Raw genomic sequence first — 17,167 nt, 5'->3', positions numbered from 1 at the left:
CAAGAAATTTGAGATGTCATGGGCCAGAGGTGCAGGTTGTCCTGGCCTGGCTGCGCCGGGGTCAGGTTTCAGGCCCCAGAACTGAGCGGCGTCCTGGGCTTGAGTGGTTCTCAGTAAAATACGGCCAGTGAGGACGAGCTGCAGGCCCTTCCGGCTTCCAGAGCGAGGCTCAAGGCCTTAATTTGTAACAAGTTATTTGCTGTTGTCTACCATTCAGGAGAGAGTAGTTTATTACTCCAGAAACTGAGTCTGGATTCATTTTTCCGATAAATAGGATTTTGGAGCAGGAATTCAGTGAGTCTGGGCCTTGACAGCATCATCAGAACAGGAACATGTTTGTCGCCATTTCCTCTCCCATGTGGGGCGGCTTCTGAAATTGGTGTTTTGTTTATTGATTTCTAAATCTAGAACAGTAGTAAGCATGGAGAAACCAGCGCCCCAGAATACTTCTCCTGGGCTAACCTGGGCTATGTATGTAGTTCGTGGAGCCAGTCATTTGAATGCTCTGTGCTGAGTAGGTGGGGGACACAGCAATCCTAGTGCAAGATTCAGAGTTATTCTGAAAGTGTTTTAAGTACAATTGTTCATATTTTGTTGTAAGCACATGGACTACTCTGATGTTTATAGAAACCACAAAACTAAGCCCTGAGAAACAAAATACAAGGCACTGAAGATGCAATTTGGGAATAAAAACACAAAACTTGATCTCTCTCCAAATGTGAAGAGCATAAAGGAGCATGAGTTTCTCACCAGACACGGGAAAGGCACATAAAGAGAAGTCTGTTCTCAATACTTCATCCATTTGGCTGTTGAACGGCCAGATTGACTTTTCACTTTTTCTTAGGTTTTGTAATACTTGGCTCACGATAAAGTGGATTTTTCAGCGTCGTTTGTACCACTGGGATGGGGAAATATCACTCACATATTCTACATAATCGTTTTTCCATCTTTCAGTCCTTTAACCCTCTCTTGCCTGGTGTGGTGTGCCCTGGCCCGTGTCATAGCAGCCACGTCCCCGGCAGGAGCCTCACAGGCTAGCGCACACACAGGCACAGACGGGCGCTCTCGTGAGCTGGGAGGAGAGGATTTGGGAGGCTTGTGTATTCTGAAATGGCTTTTTTACTTGCAGTTCTGATCAAAGGCCTGTCGTCCCTTCGTCGAGGTCCAGATTTGCCTTCTCCGTGTCCGTGCTGGACCTCGACCTCAAGCCCTATGAGAGCATTCCTCATCAGTACAAACTGGACAGCAAGATAGTCAACTACTATTCAAAGACTGTACGTGCCAAAGACAACGCCGTGATGTCCACTCGGTTCAAGGAAAGTGAAGATTGCACATTAGTTCTCCACAAGGTCTAACTTTTTTCCTGCAGTGTCTTTCAAACTTGAACATAGAATGTGAAGGTTGAATGATAGAGCTATTTTCTGTTGTGTTGGATGACTTTTGGTTGTGAATGTTTTTGCTTTTAACCCCTGTTGAGGTGGGATTGCCTCTTGGAGACATGAATTGAAGAGCACTAGAAACATCTTCCAGGACAAGGAATGTAGGACGTGAGTGCCATGTCCCAGGAAGCTACTCGCGTTCTTAAAATGGAAGTGTCTGTTAAGCCCTGGAAAGACATTCTGGGGAGTTCTTCCTTCCCAACCAGGGTTCGTGTCTAATTCTCTAATACGAAAAGCCTTATTATAAGACCCAAGGTTTGGATCTGCCACCACCAGGCTCCTAACATAAAAAACTTGAATGTCACATACATTTTGCAGTTTGGACTTTTAAGAAAACATGGATACTACTGGAACTTTCCCCAGCTGAGTTACTTGGTCACTTTTTCAGTACAAGCCACACATCAACACAGGTTTTTAGATGGTTCCCTGCTGCAGAGCACGATCTCGTGCTTAGTGTGGATGTTGGTTCTGAGCGCTCTAGCCTCAGGGTCCCCATGCAGTGCCGAAACCCGTGGCTCTGTGAAGGGTCAGCAGGGAGCTCCCGCGAGACTCAGGTCAGGATGGACACCACTCATGCAAGCATTGACTTTTTTTTGCTTTATGATTTTATCTTTAACTAGGGGGAGATAGGGTGTTCTTTCCCACTTGAAATTGCTGCTGTAGGAGCTGGAAGTAGAGCTGTAACTTGCTGAGCTGCTCTGGCCGGGCTAGGGCGGGGGTGCCCCTGACAGCTCAGTGCTTTCCTGGCACTCTGGTGTTTCAGGTGGCCGAGGAACGAGTTCTCCCTTCTTCGCAGACTGAACTGCTCCCTCGGGTTTGCCTTGAGACCTGTTGGGTTTGAGGGCCCCATGGCCTTGCCTGTCCCCCTGTTGGGGACAAAGGCCCTGCTTCCAGAAGATGAACAACTCCTGGCTGGTGCTGAGAGGGTTCTTGTTGGGGTCACCAAAGTGTACCCGGCTGCTATGAAAACTGTTGGGAATTTTGGCTTCAGTTTTTTATTCTGTGGTAGGCTGTACAGACTGATTATTTATATCATCGTTTGGCGGGACTAATGAAGGCTTACTGTAGCATAATATTAGCAAAACCATGGAATTGTATAAAAATACTACATGAAAAATAAGGAAAATATTTTGCTGATTGTAAATTTTTGTGGGAAATTTTGTGATAACTCGATAATTATACTTGTTTGAATCAAGCCAACTCTTCTAGAATTTATTGTTCAATTCTGTCCTAATATTTACTTCTAATTTTATTCTACACTCAGAGGTGCAAAAAAGATACTTACGCATTTGGACACTTTTACTGTTCTCTTCTGATTTCAAATGAAATCTCATACATGTGTGTCGTGTGTGCTGGGATAGGGGGCTTTGAAGACTCCACTTAAGTGATGTGTGTGGAGTTCATGTGCTCGTGGACAAGCTGTAGGCTCTGGAAAGTGTGGAGGGAAGTGGCTGTATTGTTTTGACCCAAGGTAGTCTGTTGGGGCCGGGCCGGGGCAGTGTCACTCAGGATGATTTTGCTGGCAGTCATGGCATGTGGAGGACTTTGGGTCCTGAGTTCAACCGTACACAAGGGAGCGTCCCCTGTGGGAGGTGCTCCGGAACCTGGCCCCTCAGGGAGGTGGGCTGGGTGCTTGTGTCCTCCTGGGGTGCAAGAGTTGCTGCCCAGCATGGGACCCAAATCTGGCTGGACTAGACAGGATGAAAACAAAGTCTCTATTTAGGGGAGAAGAGAAAGCAGTTGGAGTACCCCGTTCTAGATAGTCTCCAGGAGCCCTTGAACCCAGCAGGTGCTGTGGATGTGTCTCTGGCCCCTGCCCGGAACCTGCTGCTGCTGCTTTGCTCAGGCTTCACGGTGGCCCTGGTTGGTCTGAAACGATATGCTTCCGCTGAGCTGAACATTATAATGGGTGACTCCTGTGTTCACCAAGGTCATGGTTTTCACAGTGTGTCTGAGACTGTCCATGCCGCACTCAAAGACTCGGTGGATCTTCAATGAAGGACTCCATTTCCTTTGTGCCATGGCTCCATGTGAAGGGAACAATGCTGTCTTTGCTGTCTTAACGGCATTTCTTTTTTTAAGCTAATGGCTCCACATTTTTGTGGCAGACCAAGAAGTGTCAGGACTTGCTGAGAGATGCTGTGATTGCCTCACAGTGCTACTTTGTAGACCCGGAGGAAAAGTGAGGCTCCACAGGCAACTGCCTTGGGAGCCCCCAGGTGGCAGGAGCCAGGAGATGGGAGGCTCCTCCCAGCCTGACCGAGCGCAGCCATCTCCGCAGCCATCTCCGCAGCAGACTCCCTGTGGGGACACAGCTGCTCCCCGCACACCCGAGGATGGACAACCACTCTTGGTACATTTTCTCAAATGTTAAGCTAATTTAAAAAAAACCACACTATACATGTTACTTTTATTTGGCATTTTATACTTAAATTGCTGTATTTATTTTTCATGTCATGAGAGTATATATAATGTGCCATAACTGCATAGACAGCATGTTTTAAGGGTGTGGTTTCTAAAAGTGGAAAACAGCAAATGTTTATATTCAATAAAATTGTGTGCTTTTAAGTGCAGCATTTTATTCCCACACGTTCACTGTTTTGGAACTAGCTGTCTTCCTCTGTGCAAAACAGTTTTATCAGGCTTTCTAGAGCAGCTTCTATGCCAAGCACTCCTAGCAGGGTTCGGAAGCTGAGAGGAGCAGTTTCTATGACTCTGTTCTTGTCCAGTTCTAGGGCTGCAAAGAAAACAAAACTGGGTAAGAAACTTCAAGCTGGTGGCTTCATGTTTACTCTTGGTGTTGGCTCCCTAAGACCCTTGGCTGCTCCTGACTGGCCACCTGGCACGGGCAGTGCTGGAGGCGGGACGGGAGGATGTGAGTGGAGCCTTCACCTGCAGCTGGAGGCAGAGAGGATGTTCCCTTGTGCATTTAGCCCGGAAGGCCTGGGGTGGGGGTAATCACCTCTCATATGGTTTTTGAGTAATTATTGATAAAAATATTTTTAAAACTGATGTACAAAATACACTACTAAGATTTTCAACTTTTGATTCTTGCTCTGTGAAACCAGATGAAATAAGTAGGTTGCCCTGTCAGGGACATTGAGAAGTCACCTAGAACACACACCCCCAGAGTCCCTACCTCGCCGTGGGACTTTGGTGAGAAGATCTAACTTTGGCGAAACCTTCCCTTCTTCATCTATTTTTATCTTCCAAATAATTAATAATTCAAACCTGAAAGACATGTAAAATACATCATTAAGAATTTTTTAAAATTTGATTTAAAAAATTAAACTGTTGGCCGGGCGTGGTGGCTCACGCCTGTAATCCTAGCACTCTGGGAGGCCGAGGCGGGTGGATCGCTCAAGGTCAGGAGTTCGAGACCAGCCTGAGCAAGAACGAGACCCCCTCTCTACTAAAAATAGAAAGAAATTATATGGACAACTAAAAATCTATATAGAAAAAATTAGCCGGGCATAGTGGCGCATGCCTGTAGTCCCAGCTACTCGGGAGGCTGAGGCAGTAGGATCGCTTAAGCCGAGGAGTCTGAGGTTGCTGTGAGCTAAGCTGACGCCACGGCACTCACTCTAGCCTGGGCAACAAAGTGAGACTCTGTCTCAAAAAAAAAAAAAAAAAAAAAAAAAAAAAATTAAACTATTACAAGCACCTAGTTTTGTATCTGTCTATGTTGGGTTCCCTTGCTCCTAAAGACATCTACGCACAGAGGAAGAAAAAGTGTAGTCAGTTACACAGGAAAATGGAAATTAGAACCACAGTAAGATACTGCTTTGTTTCCATTACGTTGACAAAAATCAGTACGACAATCCACGTGAAGTACAGCATGCAGAGCAACAGGAACTTATAAATTACCAGTGGGAATATAAATTGATAAACTACTTTGAAAATAATCTGGCGTTGATAGAAAGCTGAACGCACACCTGCCCTATGACCCAGGAATTTCATTTCCAGGCATATGAGTCCAAGAGGAGCTTATGTGCCGTGCCAGGGGGCATGGGCCGGCACGAAGAACCCAAATGCTCAAGACCTGAAGGATGCAGAGAGACATTTTGGTGTATTCATCCACTAGGAGATGAGCAGTGAAAACGAACTATAGCTACATGTGACACCAGAGGAGGCTGATGTTGACAAAGGCTAGTCCCAGAAGCCTGCTTAACAACCACACTATTTTAAGGCTCGAAAACCAAAGTTCTTAGGCATTCATACACGAGTCATAAAAGTACACTCTCATAGATGTATACACATGCACAAAGGCAACTGGATGACAAATAGTACACATGGATGGTGGCTCTGGGCAGAGCATGGGACAGGGAGGTGCCCGGGGCCAGCAAAGCCACCAGCTGTGAAGCTGGAGCCCTGAACCTGCTCTCCCCAGTTCTTCCGGTTGCTTGGCTTCTTGGGGACTCTCCACTCACCCCTGGCTTACTCCCTTCCATTTCTGAAATCACAGCGGGTTCACCCACATCTCCACCTTCTCCTGGCCACCCTTCCTTGGCTTGCTAAGGGTGCCATGTGAAACTGTCACCCGCTGGCCCTGGGACAGGTGAGCATTTTCTTCCTGCAGCCCAGCACTTTCTCCCACACTCCGTGCAGACGTTTCCTCTCCGAGGTAACGTTTACAGAACGTGGTCCACCCCCACTCTCTTCCAATGGGACATATCTGGTGTGACTCCACCGATTCCTCCAACTGACCATCTTTAGTTCTTGGTTGGTGGCTTACATTTATCTTCTATTTATACTCTTTAAGAGGAAATGTGGGTCCCATGGCGCCTGTGCAGACTCACCCCGGCCGGCTGGCACTCCGGATCCCCATGCATTGGGAGGAAGCCCCTTCCAAGAGGTGCACGGTATCTGGGTACTTCTCCTGTGTGGGGAGAAGAAATGGTTACAGATACATGGGGGAGGAGCAAGGGGCCATGGGATGGGTGCAGGGAACACTGTTCCAGGTGACTGCCTGAAAATTAGAGTCTGAGTGTCATACGCACCATCTGATGGCACCAACTGCTTCCTACCATTGCTGGACACACCCCATTCTAGGTCTTTCCATGGTCACACAGCCTCCAAGCTCCCACAGTTATCACCTCCTCCAACACTGACATTTTACACAAGCACCATACAACTTTATTCCAGTTTCACCAGTTTTTCCATGCTCCTCCCACCTGGGACAGTTCCTTGGTCTGTGGATGACTGGTCAGGTGACTCCCCAAGCTAAAGGACAGTTTTACTCAGAGAGTGTTAGCATCTGACCTTAAAAGCCTTTTGAACTGAGGCTCTGAAGGCTGTGGCCGGCCCCTGTCATGGTGGACACTCCTAGTCTGTCCATCCTTAGGACGCACGCAAATGGCCCCCAGCCCACGCATCCTTCCTGGCATGAGCAGGACCCTGCTCAGGTACACAGACTGTGCCTAGTCGAGGCATCTGGCTCCCACTGCAATAAGGGAAAGTGCATGTTTTGGTAAAACCTTTATGATGAGATCATATACCATTTTAGAATGAAAGACATTCATTCCCCGAAACGGAAATAATGCAGAATTTCACTAATTTCTAGGCTTGCAACTCTAAGGTTTGTTTTCCCCCCATATAATGTGATAATTCTGGGCATATTTGCTTGTTTCTGTGGCAGCCTCTGGCATACCAGAAGTGACACATTAATTTGGATCATTATAACAACAACAAACAAACAAACAACAAAGCTTGCTTTACGGGAACCCGAACAGAAGATACACATTCACAACTGGTAAGAGTAATAGTGGCCCATCTTCTCAGTTTTTAAAAACTGTCTTTTTGTCTGCTCTTGTGAGAACAGATTGCAGGGGTGATGTGACATACTTTTGCCATAGGCTCCACCATGAGATGTCGGGTTCCCAGGGCCAGTCTTTGAAAGACACTCTGTCCTTTCTGCCCTCTCAGGGCACCTGATGTAGGAATGGAAGCCTGAGGACGATACTTAGGCAGATGCAGTCCCACCATGACCAGAACTGCCGTGGCCTCCCCACGCCTCACGGAAAGAGAGTGAGGTGAGGTTTCACCTGAGAAATGTCGTCCTGACACCCTGTCAGAGAACACGAGACAAGGGAACATGGCTGAATTTGAGGGTGGCAGAGCCTCTTTGGGCTGCAGATACTTGCCAGATTGGACCAGATTAGCTCTGTCAAATGAGGTTGTATGGGGACAAAGATGTGTCACAGCTTTTAAATCAACCGGCCCCTGTGTCGTGAGCTGTTGCCAGTGTGGGAGGCCAGCGCCTCGCGCACGCAGACCCGACAAAGCGAGGACACATCTAGATGCCAAGCCAAGCCGAGCCAGCCGGAGGCCGGGGGCGGGGGGTGGGGGGCGGCGGTTTAAGCTTACAGACAATTACTAATTTCAGCAAAACAGTTTTGATGAGAAAATATATACCTAAGTGGAAAGTGCTGGTTGATCTTTAAACCACAGGCTCTTCTAAATGAATCACAACTGTATGAGGAACTTAAAGGAGAGCATGTGAACGTGGCAGTTTGGCTTCCAGGCCGTGCTCAGCGGCACACTTGGGACTCCCTGTGATGGCTGGGGCCTAGGCCAGCTCCAGCGTGGGGCCCGAGGCTCAGCTTCTGAGCGCGAGGGAGCAGATGGAGCAGATCTGAGCAGATCTCCGCCTCCAAGCCTCTCCTTGTGAAAACAGGAGAGTTTAAATTAGATGCTTTCACTAAAAAATTAAAGTGTACTTTACTCCCTTTAGTTTTTTAAATAAAGTCAAAAGTAGAAATGCTGACATTAGGAAGAGGTGAGGCATTCAGTATGTGTCTCTGGAGAGCTTTTTTGGGATTGTGTGCAAAGCCTCTTCATATAAGTTAATAATGTTGCTCCATTTATCCAGCTTCATTCACTTGTCTGGTAACCTCAACCATTCAGAGCACAACTGAGAAGGTGGCAATTAAAGGCTGATGAACAGCCCAGACAGACGACAGAAAGAATGGCAGCCTGGTTAACGATCACTGACAACTAGAAATACAAAGGGTGGGTCTCACTGACACAAGCGTACAGGCGGCTTTGAAAGAGAAGACAGAAAAGTTGTGAAAATGATGATATAACTAAACACAAAGTGGGCCTGAGGTCATTTGGCATGAGATCAGCACATTTCACAAAGATTCAACATTTCACATGTTACTGTAATTGACAGTGATAACAGATGACCAAATCAGCAAGAAAGATTTCAGCTGGACATACTCTGATAGGGCAGAGATATATACAGTATATTTTCAAAGACTTTACAAACACACACAATTAACTGGAAAATTATAAACATGATCCGGAAAGCACTTTAGACATGTCACGTTTTGCGTTCAATATAACTAAGGCCCAGAGAAGGGAAGCATCTGGCCGGGCTCTTGTGGGATCAGTCTTGGACCCCGGGCTCTTCCTAGTGCACCCGAGTGGCCTCCATACTGCTGAGACTTCTGGTATGTAAAGGAAAATGAAGGGGAAGCCTGTGCTTTCAGGATGCCATCAGGAGGTTGGGACATGGGGGCAGATGTCGGGAGGGGAGCTCGCAGCGCACTAACTGCTGGAGCCCCCAGCCTCCCGCAGCAAAGCTGCCCCAGCGGCTGAGGAATGCCCAGGCTGGGATTCAGATGTGTTTGTTCAGCCGCTCGCCACATGCAGGGAGTCTGCATTCGAGAACCCTCCTGCAGTTCGTGATGAAGATGGTGGCTGAGAGAGTGCCGGCGGTTTGATATCCAGCCCGACTCTTACACCTGAGACCCAGTGTGCTGCTGCAGTGGCTGCTGGGTGCCAGGCCGAGGGGAGTACAATTTTTAATAAAGCTTTACAGAAAGTCATCTTGTGTTGTTTCAGCACAATGCCAAAGAGAAACGACTATGTCACTTGCCCCCTCCGCTGTTTCCCACTTAAACAAATGGAAAACCTTGCTTCCTCCCTGCCCTCTGTCACCACTCCAGGCCACTCCCAACTCCATCCTTGCCTTCTCCGGACTGCCACTTGCTGCTTTGTGGGAGTTGCAGCAGGGGGCGATGGGACTTGATGTATAATACATCTTGACAGAATCACTCACTGTTCCCAGTTTGGGGACTCTCATTAATAAACATTTACAAGTAATTTTTATGTGGACATATGGGAGGTGGGCAGGGCCAGGACACACAGGCTGGTCCCCAAAGCCTAGTCTGATGTCTGTTTGGAAAAGATCACACCGACAGGGAGACCCGTGGCCAGAGTGATGGTGGGGTGGCCTCAGTGTGCTCTGGGGGAGGGCAGCAGCGCTTGCTGGATGTGGGGGATGGAGAGCCCCTGACCTTGGGGCAAGGGTATGGATGAGGTGCTGTTTGCCTGGTGAGCAAGGTGGGTGAGCAGGGCAGGACAGGTGGGTTGGGATGATCAGGGCTGGGGGTGCAGCCAAGATGGGGTGGCACAGCCGTGGGGAAGCATGCAGAAATGACTGTAAAGGGGCAGGCAGCAAGGGCGGGTTCGGGAGCGGGTGGGCAAGGGCGTCTGCTGTTGTATGCTGAAATCATCAGAGACACGTCTGCTGGGTCTGGTGGACTTGGCAACGTAGGGTCTTGGTGGGTGGCTTCACACACAAGACTTCTGAGACAAGTGCACCAAACTTTAGAAAGGTTTAGAAATGCCTACAGCACGAGCACTTGGAAAAACAATGACTTGCCTCGTTTCAAAAAGAAAACTAACAGATGTGTAGTCTGTGCAGACACTGGTCCAGGTTCTTCACACACATTAGTATGCACATGTTCTCACACGTGTTACATAATCGTATTATTGCAAGTGAACAGGTATTGCTGGGGCTCTGGGGCCAGCGCAGCAGCTCAGCGGCAGCCCACTCAGTCTGGGTCCAACACCACGTGTCTAGGCCAAGGTGATGCTGGGTCAGGAGCTCCACGGAAATGACTCAGTGAGACGCAACCCCGCCACCGTGCTCTGAGGGGTGTCCTGAGACCACTGTCCGCCTCCCACCTGACCCCCCCACCATGACGGCTTGAGGCTGCACCAACCTTAGTGAGGGTCGCCAAAGGGGGTTCTCTGTTTCCATCATTCCTTCTGCATCTATGGTTGGCTTTCTAGCAGCAGAAAGATCTCTTCCTTATTTGTCTGTATCATTACTGACTCACAGTTACTCATGTATTCCACAGGCCGGAACCTGCGAAGATCACTGTTGATTGTGACCTGCAGCATGCGCAACCCCGCGCCCAGGTGCGAGCCCTTGCAGGCTGCTTCTGACACATCCGTCATTCTTTGAGGCCTTTCCATTCTTTGGCAGCACAAGCTGTTCTGGGCTCATTTTGTACTTGCCCGGTTCTGGATTCAAAGGAGCCAACAAAATTTATAAACCAGGGCCTGGGCTGGTTGCTCCTGGAGTTTCATTACTTCTAGAACCCATCAGTGGAAAGAGCCAGGAAAGACACACTGGTGTGCACACACACGAGCGCACCTACAGCCACTCCACACTCATGTTAAAAACAAACAAGCACGAGCTCCCCGACACCTAGGTCCACCTCCTTTCCATGTCTGGAAATCGCTTTGCCAACCGTGAGAGATCTGCCTCCCTCTGTCCTCAGTGTATTTACTTGTCTGATCAGTCAATTTACAATCTCTGGAGAGCGCCTGCCACCCCCTCACAGCCGCTTCCTCTGCGGGCGCATAGTCGCCTCTGCAGATGGCAGGAAAGGAAGAGGGCAGGAAAGAGCATTCTCTTAAAAATCTAAAAATACGTATGTCATAGAGCTGACACAATGCAGCCATCCATTTGACACTAAGAGATTTTTCTGGGCTGAATACCGGGCTAGGTACCTTGGTCCTTTTGGTCAGAGCGTGTGTGGCGGGTAAATGAGGGCCCGCGGCCCTGTGGGAGGGGAGACGGGGTTTTCAGATCGTCGCCAGCTGTAGCAAGGGAAGGAGTAGCTATTCTAAGGGCAGTTCTGGAGAAGAAACGCTTTGTATCATCACAATCATTAAGTAACAGAGCCAACCACCGCCAGCACCAGAAGCCCCCTTTGGAAATTTCCTGACTAGCACGACCACCAGAGGAGACAGTACACTCGCTGACACACCATCCAGGTGAAAGTTTAACAAAACCCACAGGCCACAAAGCTGGACAAAAGGGGCCTGACTTTTAATAATCTTTTGATTACACACAGGATGGAAAGACTGTAATCCCAAGTCTAATTGTGTGGACTTTTAACCAGTTATTCTAGACTATTTATGTTTTTGAAGGGAACATTTCCATTAAGTGATACAAACAGAACTGAATGAAGTCGCTATGTTGCCGAATTACCTCCTATAAACCGCATTACCCTAACTTTCCTGGACGTGGTCCTGAGGATCAGAGACACGCACACAGACCCGGCTACGTTCACGTCTGCACCAAGAGTCATTTGCTTGGTTAAAAAACAAGGGAGTGCGGCAGTTCTCTGGTCTGACCCTGTGTAGGGGGCAGAAGTCAGAGATCAGACGCCATCAGTGGATGAATGTGGGTGTCCAGGAAAGACTCCCCAGGGGACCAGCACTGTAGGAAGCATCTCAAAAATAACTGGGAACAGCTGAGGAGCTCTGTTAAAAATATTGTTTGTCTGGAGGGAGTTAAAAAATGTGTCCTGAATGTTGCTTAGTAAAACAAACAACCAGAAAAACCTCTATTCCAAGCCCATGGTGGGTCATAAACCTGGGCAAGTTGGAATGTCATCACAGCACTTTGCTACAGGAGCAAAAACACAAACCTTCCCAGAAGGGAGGGTGGCCTGGCCCAGTCCGGGTGTGACTTGTGGTCATCCCTCTGGTACTGACATCCCAGGGCCCTCCCAGGGGCTTGTGCCAAATGTTCTCCATGTACCCCAGCCCCTGTGGGGCAGCCCTGCCCTCAGCACTTAGCTCATCTCCGGATCTTTGCAGAACAGACCCAGCTGGGAGCTCTGCTTGGCTCTGTCCTCCCTTCCCCCAGCTTTCCTTGTTTGTATAGACTTGGGAAGAATCAGGGAACCTCAAGAGCTGCAAGAGACCCACTTTATTGGAAATACATTCCAACAGCATTCTTAAAACGAAGACTTGGGGAATTTTAATAAACAAACAGCAACGCAAGCATGAATAATGGGCTTGTATCACCAGAAAGAGAGAACCAGAGCAGGGGACAGCAAATGACAGGCTGTAGGCCAAATTCCACACCCCCTTCTTTTTGTGTGGAACCTCAAACTAAAAATGGTTGGAAAAAATTCAAAAGATTTCATGACATGAAAATTATATGAAATTCAAACTTCAGTGTCCATGATAAAGCTTGACTGGCACACAGCCACACTCATTCAATAGGTACCTACAGTCCATGGCTGCTTTTGTGCTATGACGCAGAGCTTGCGGTTGCACAGAGATGACACGACTGCAAAGCTTAAAATAGTTACTCTCTGGCCCTTTGCAGAAGTCATGGACCCTGACAGACTAGGGGAGGTGGGTCCCAGTAGGCCCCGGTGGGGGCGAGACTGTGGAGCTCCAGGCAGTTGGGATGTTCATGAGACACAGACAAACAAGAGAGAGGCTGGAGGTGGCCTCAGGCTTGGGGGGAAATCAGACCATGTTTTGTGCATGAAGAAAAGGCTGGTGGGAACACTTCATATTTGTAATAGTGTTTTCTCCTGGGAAGTGACCCTGGGAAACAGAAGTAGAGCAAATTAAAAAACAACCATGGAGACCACACAATCAGTCCCGGACGGCAAAGTGATAGTTTAGCCAGGGACTGTCTTTGGAGGGGGTGGTCTGTCCTATGTGCCTTAGCTCCCAAGCCTGGGATGGACTTTTTTTCTCCTCTTTTCACTCTTCTTGTTTCCGGGACTTCCTTCAGGGCCCAGTTCAGGTGCCGTTTCCGCACTTCTGGATAGTTACAAAATGGCTCTCAAACCTCTGGGGTTAAAATTCCAACAGAAATTTCCTTATTCTCATAACCATATTTCTTTCTACTTTTTTGTAGTTTTTGTTTTTTCATAGTTCATTTTAATTCCATTAACCTAGAAAAATTCCTCAAAAAAGCCCTCAGTTATTTTATAATTGAATATTTAAATGTCATTTAACGTTTGTTTGTAATCTTTGATCGTCAGAAGGATTTCTGTCTTGGCAGACAGGAAACAGTGTTCCGAGCTGCGTAGGGACAGGAGGATCGGATGCCCTGTCTCCTGGTCTTGTTCCAACTGAACCCTTGTGCACATAGTGGAGGGTGACACCCAGTACTGCCTTTTCCCATGTCATATGTCACGTCACACACTCAAAGAAAACCAAGACATTTCTGCACTTAATTTCTCCCTCATGGCACATCTTCTGCATTCCCAACCCACTCCAAGACACTCCAGAAATTGCTGTCCCTTTGCTAGAGTGATTATAGAAAGAAGCTCCAAGGAGCAGGGACACTGTGCTGGGGTGTGGGGACGAGGCCAACTCGCCCTTGCATGTCCACATTCTCCCGTTCTCAATCAGAGGGACCCATGGGGGTTGGGGGATGTTGGTGGTGTAAGAGTCAGCCCCTGCCCTCAGCCAGCCCAGACAGAAAGAAGCCCTGTGACTCCACAAAACCCACATACCCAAAGAGCTCCATCTCAAACCAGCTTGCAAACAACCCTTAGCACTTTTTAGGAAATCAAGGATGGAGAGATTATAATGTGAAAGTATGGCTATAAACACCTTGTCTAGAGAATGGAACTAAAAGAAGGAACAAAGGGATGTGGAAATCCTAAAAATGAATAATAAAAGTTATAAATATAATTCTTCACATTCCAATTTTAGGGAGGAATTATGCAAGCAAAATTAGTAATATATATATATATGGCCTAGAAACATTACCCTGGAATCAATCTAAAGGCAAATGTACCCTTAAAAAGCCAACTTCCCATTAAGATTACTGGAGAAAACAAATATCACTTCAGATGGGAATGAATATGAGTGCAGCAGTAGTTTTGTTTTTACGATTGTCATGTGAAACTAATCACATAGCAACTGTATGCTTTGAAAAGCAATTCAGTTTCTTCCTAGACCACTACTGTGAAAAGGTGAGCCAAGTGGGTTTATTTTTAAATAGTCAGAAATGATAATTAAGAAGCTAAATATATACATACATACAAATGTAATGATAAATACTAGAAACTCTTTAGAGATAATTTTATAATTTTCTCTATGTAATTATTAATATTTAATTATAACTGATAGTGAAAGTAATATTACAGATAGACACTGGAAATTTTATCATTACTAAGGTTTAAACTCTCTCATTATTTCATAAATCTCGAAGTGATGCTGTCCAAAAACATTGAAACTGGTTATAATTTAAAGTTATGGTCTGATTTAATTTTTTTCCCATGGAATAACAGATATTTTGAGATTGGTGAAGTCTTCAGGTTCTTTATCACAAGACAAATCACTTCTACTCCCATCCCACCCCCTTCACCTTTGCAGGCCCCAGGCACCTGACAAGCACCAGCTCAGTCAATCCCCACAACAGTCCTATGACATATTTGATTATAATGCTCATTTTAATGAAACTAAGGCTCAGAGAGATTAAGATGCTTGCTCAAGACTACACAACTAGTAAATTGATTCACATTTAAGGCCAACAGATTCCAAATCCTGAGCTCATAAACATTCTACTACATAACATCTCTAAGTTCAGATATAGTTGTAATGTTAAGGTCAAGTTTTATTACAATCAATTTGTAATAACATACTTCAGTGCTGGTGACTGACTATGGTGGTAGCAGCAAAAACATTTTTGTTGGGTAACAACTGCCACTGAAAAATTTGCTCATCCATTCCCAATCTAGTGCCAGGTATGAATAAGCCAAGTCTCAACCTTAAAGAGCCCTGATCTAGTAAAGGAAACCTCCTGGGCCTTATTTTTTTAATTAAAACTCCTTAGTTTTCTTTTTAGAGGAAGGGTATTAAAAAGCCATGGTGGGGCCCAGAGTCCAGAACCTCTCTGGCTCATTCTGTCTGTTTTCAGACAGCCTGCTGTCATGGGAGAACAGAAGTGGGGGTGGAGCAGAGCCTTTCTGTCTGTTGTGTAGATTTCCGATGAATTCTTCTCCATCCTCATCCCTACTTTCAGAGGTATTTGATGCCTCTCATTTTGGAGCAGATTGGAATTCTACAGAACAAATCAGCCTTCTTCAAGGCTTATTCTCTGGTCTTAATCAAATACCACACTCTCATCTGTTTCCTAGCTTCCAATATTTTATTGCCGACTTCTTCCCACCTATTCTTTATCTATACATTTAAATCCTTTAGAAACCTCTTTACTGCCATTTTAGAAAGGTTTTGGCAAGGTGTCTGATAAATGCTGCATGTTTCAATCTGCCATTTTTTAAGGACTTTCATGTTTAAAAATATTTTTAATTTTCTCTCATACTTGATGAATAGTTTGGGCATAGACTTTAAAGTTCATCATCTAATCTTTGACAAAACAGACAAAAACAACACTGGGGAAAAGAATCCTTATTAAATAAATGGTGCTGGGAAAATTGGATAGCCACATATAGAAGACTGAAACATGATCCACACCTCTCACCTCTCACAAAAATCAACTCATGGTGGATAACAGACTTAAACCTAAGGCATAAAACCATAAGACTTCTAGAAGAAAATGTTGGAAAACCTCTTTATAGACATTGGCCTAGGAAAGAATTTATGAAGAAGACCTCAAAGGCAATCACAGCAACAACAAAAATAAATAAATGAGACCTGATCAAATTTAAAAGCTTTTGCACAGCCAAGGAAACTATCACAAGAGCAAACAGACAACCTATAGAGGGGGAGAAAGTCTTCGCATGTTACACATCTGATAAAGGGCTGATAACTAGAATCTATATAGAACTCAGGAAAATCAGCAAGAAAAAAATCAACCCCATTAAAAAGTAGGCAAAGGATACGAACAGAAACTTTTCAAAAGAAGACAGACTAGTGGCCAAAAAACATATGAAAAAATGCTCAACAACTCTAATCATCAATGAAATGCAAATCAAAACCACAATGAAGTATCACTTAACTCCAGTGAGAATGGCTTTTATCAAAAAGTCCCAAAATAATAAATGTTGATGTGGATGTGGAGAGATAGGAACACTCATACACTGCTGGTAGGACTGCAAACTAGTACAACCTCTGTGGACAGTAATATGGAGATACCTCAAAGAGCTACAAGTAGAACTACCATTTGATCCAGAAATCCCATTACTGGGCAAAGGAAAAAAAGACATTCTATAAAAAAGACATCTGCACTAGAATGCTTATAGCAGCACAATTCACAATTGCAAAGATGTGGAAACAACCCAAGTGCCCATCAATACATGAGTGAATTAATAAAATGCGGTATATGTATACCATGGAGTTCTACTCAGCCACAAGAAACAATGGTGATCTAGTACCTCTTGTATTATCCTGGATAGAGCTGGAGCCCATTCTACTAAGTGAAGGATCCCAAGAATGGAAAAACAAGCATCACATGTACTCACCATCAAATTGGTATTAACTGATCAACACTTAAGTGCATATATAGTAATAACATTCATCGGGTGTTGGGCAGATGGGAGGCAGGAGAGGGGATAGGTATATTCACACCTAATGGGTATGGTGCGCACCGTCTGGGGGATGGACACACTTGAAGCTCTAAGCTCTGACTTGGGTGGGGCAAGGGCAATATACATAACCTAAACATTTGTACCCCTGTAACATGCTGAAATAAAAAAAAA

The 17,167-nt window shown here is 46.0% G+C and overlaps 2 protein-coding genes across 2 annotated transcripts in view; one reads left to right on the top strand and one right to left on the bottom strand.

The window, feature by feature from the left end:
• Nucleotides 1-4,025, top strand: part of IPPK (inositol-pentakisphosphate 2-kinase) — a 50,986-nt gene extending 46,961 nt beyond the window's left edge. The window contains exon 13 of the mRNA XM_069476277.1: nucleotides 1,130-4,025. Within this exon, the coding sequence (XP_069332378.1) occupies nucleotides 1,130-1,355 (226 nt within the window). The 3' untranslated portion in view covers nucleotides 1,356-4,025. The remainder of the gene's footprint in view (nucleotides 1-1,129) is intronic.
• A 20-nt stretch (nucleotides 4,026-4,045) lies between these two features.
• The window catches only part of CENPP (centromere protein P), a 247,032-nt gene continuing 233,910 nt past the window's right edge, over nucleotides 4,046-17,167 (bottom strand). Inside the window, exons 6-8 of the mRNA XM_069476278.1 lie at nucleotides 6,239-6,318; nucleotides 4,579-4,670; nucleotides 4,046-4,176 (exon numbers count right to left, since the gene is read on the bottom strand). Of these exons, the coding sequence (XP_069332379.1) occupies nucleotides 4,046-4,176; nucleotides 4,579-4,670; nucleotides 6,239-6,318 (303 nt within the window). The remainder of the gene's footprint in view (nucleotides 4,177-4,578; nucleotides 4,671-6,238; nucleotides 6,319-17,167) is intronic.

This window comes from Eulemur rufifrons, chromosome 7, assembly GCF_041146395.1.
Source record: "Eulemur rufifrons isolate Redbay chromosome 7, OSU_ERuf_1, whole genome shotgun sequence".
Taxonomy (NCBI): domain Eukaryota; kingdom Metazoa; phylum Chordata; class Mammalia; order Primates; family Lemuridae; genus Eulemur; species Eulemur rufifrons.
This window is presented reverse-complemented; position numbering and strand designations above follow the sequence as displayed.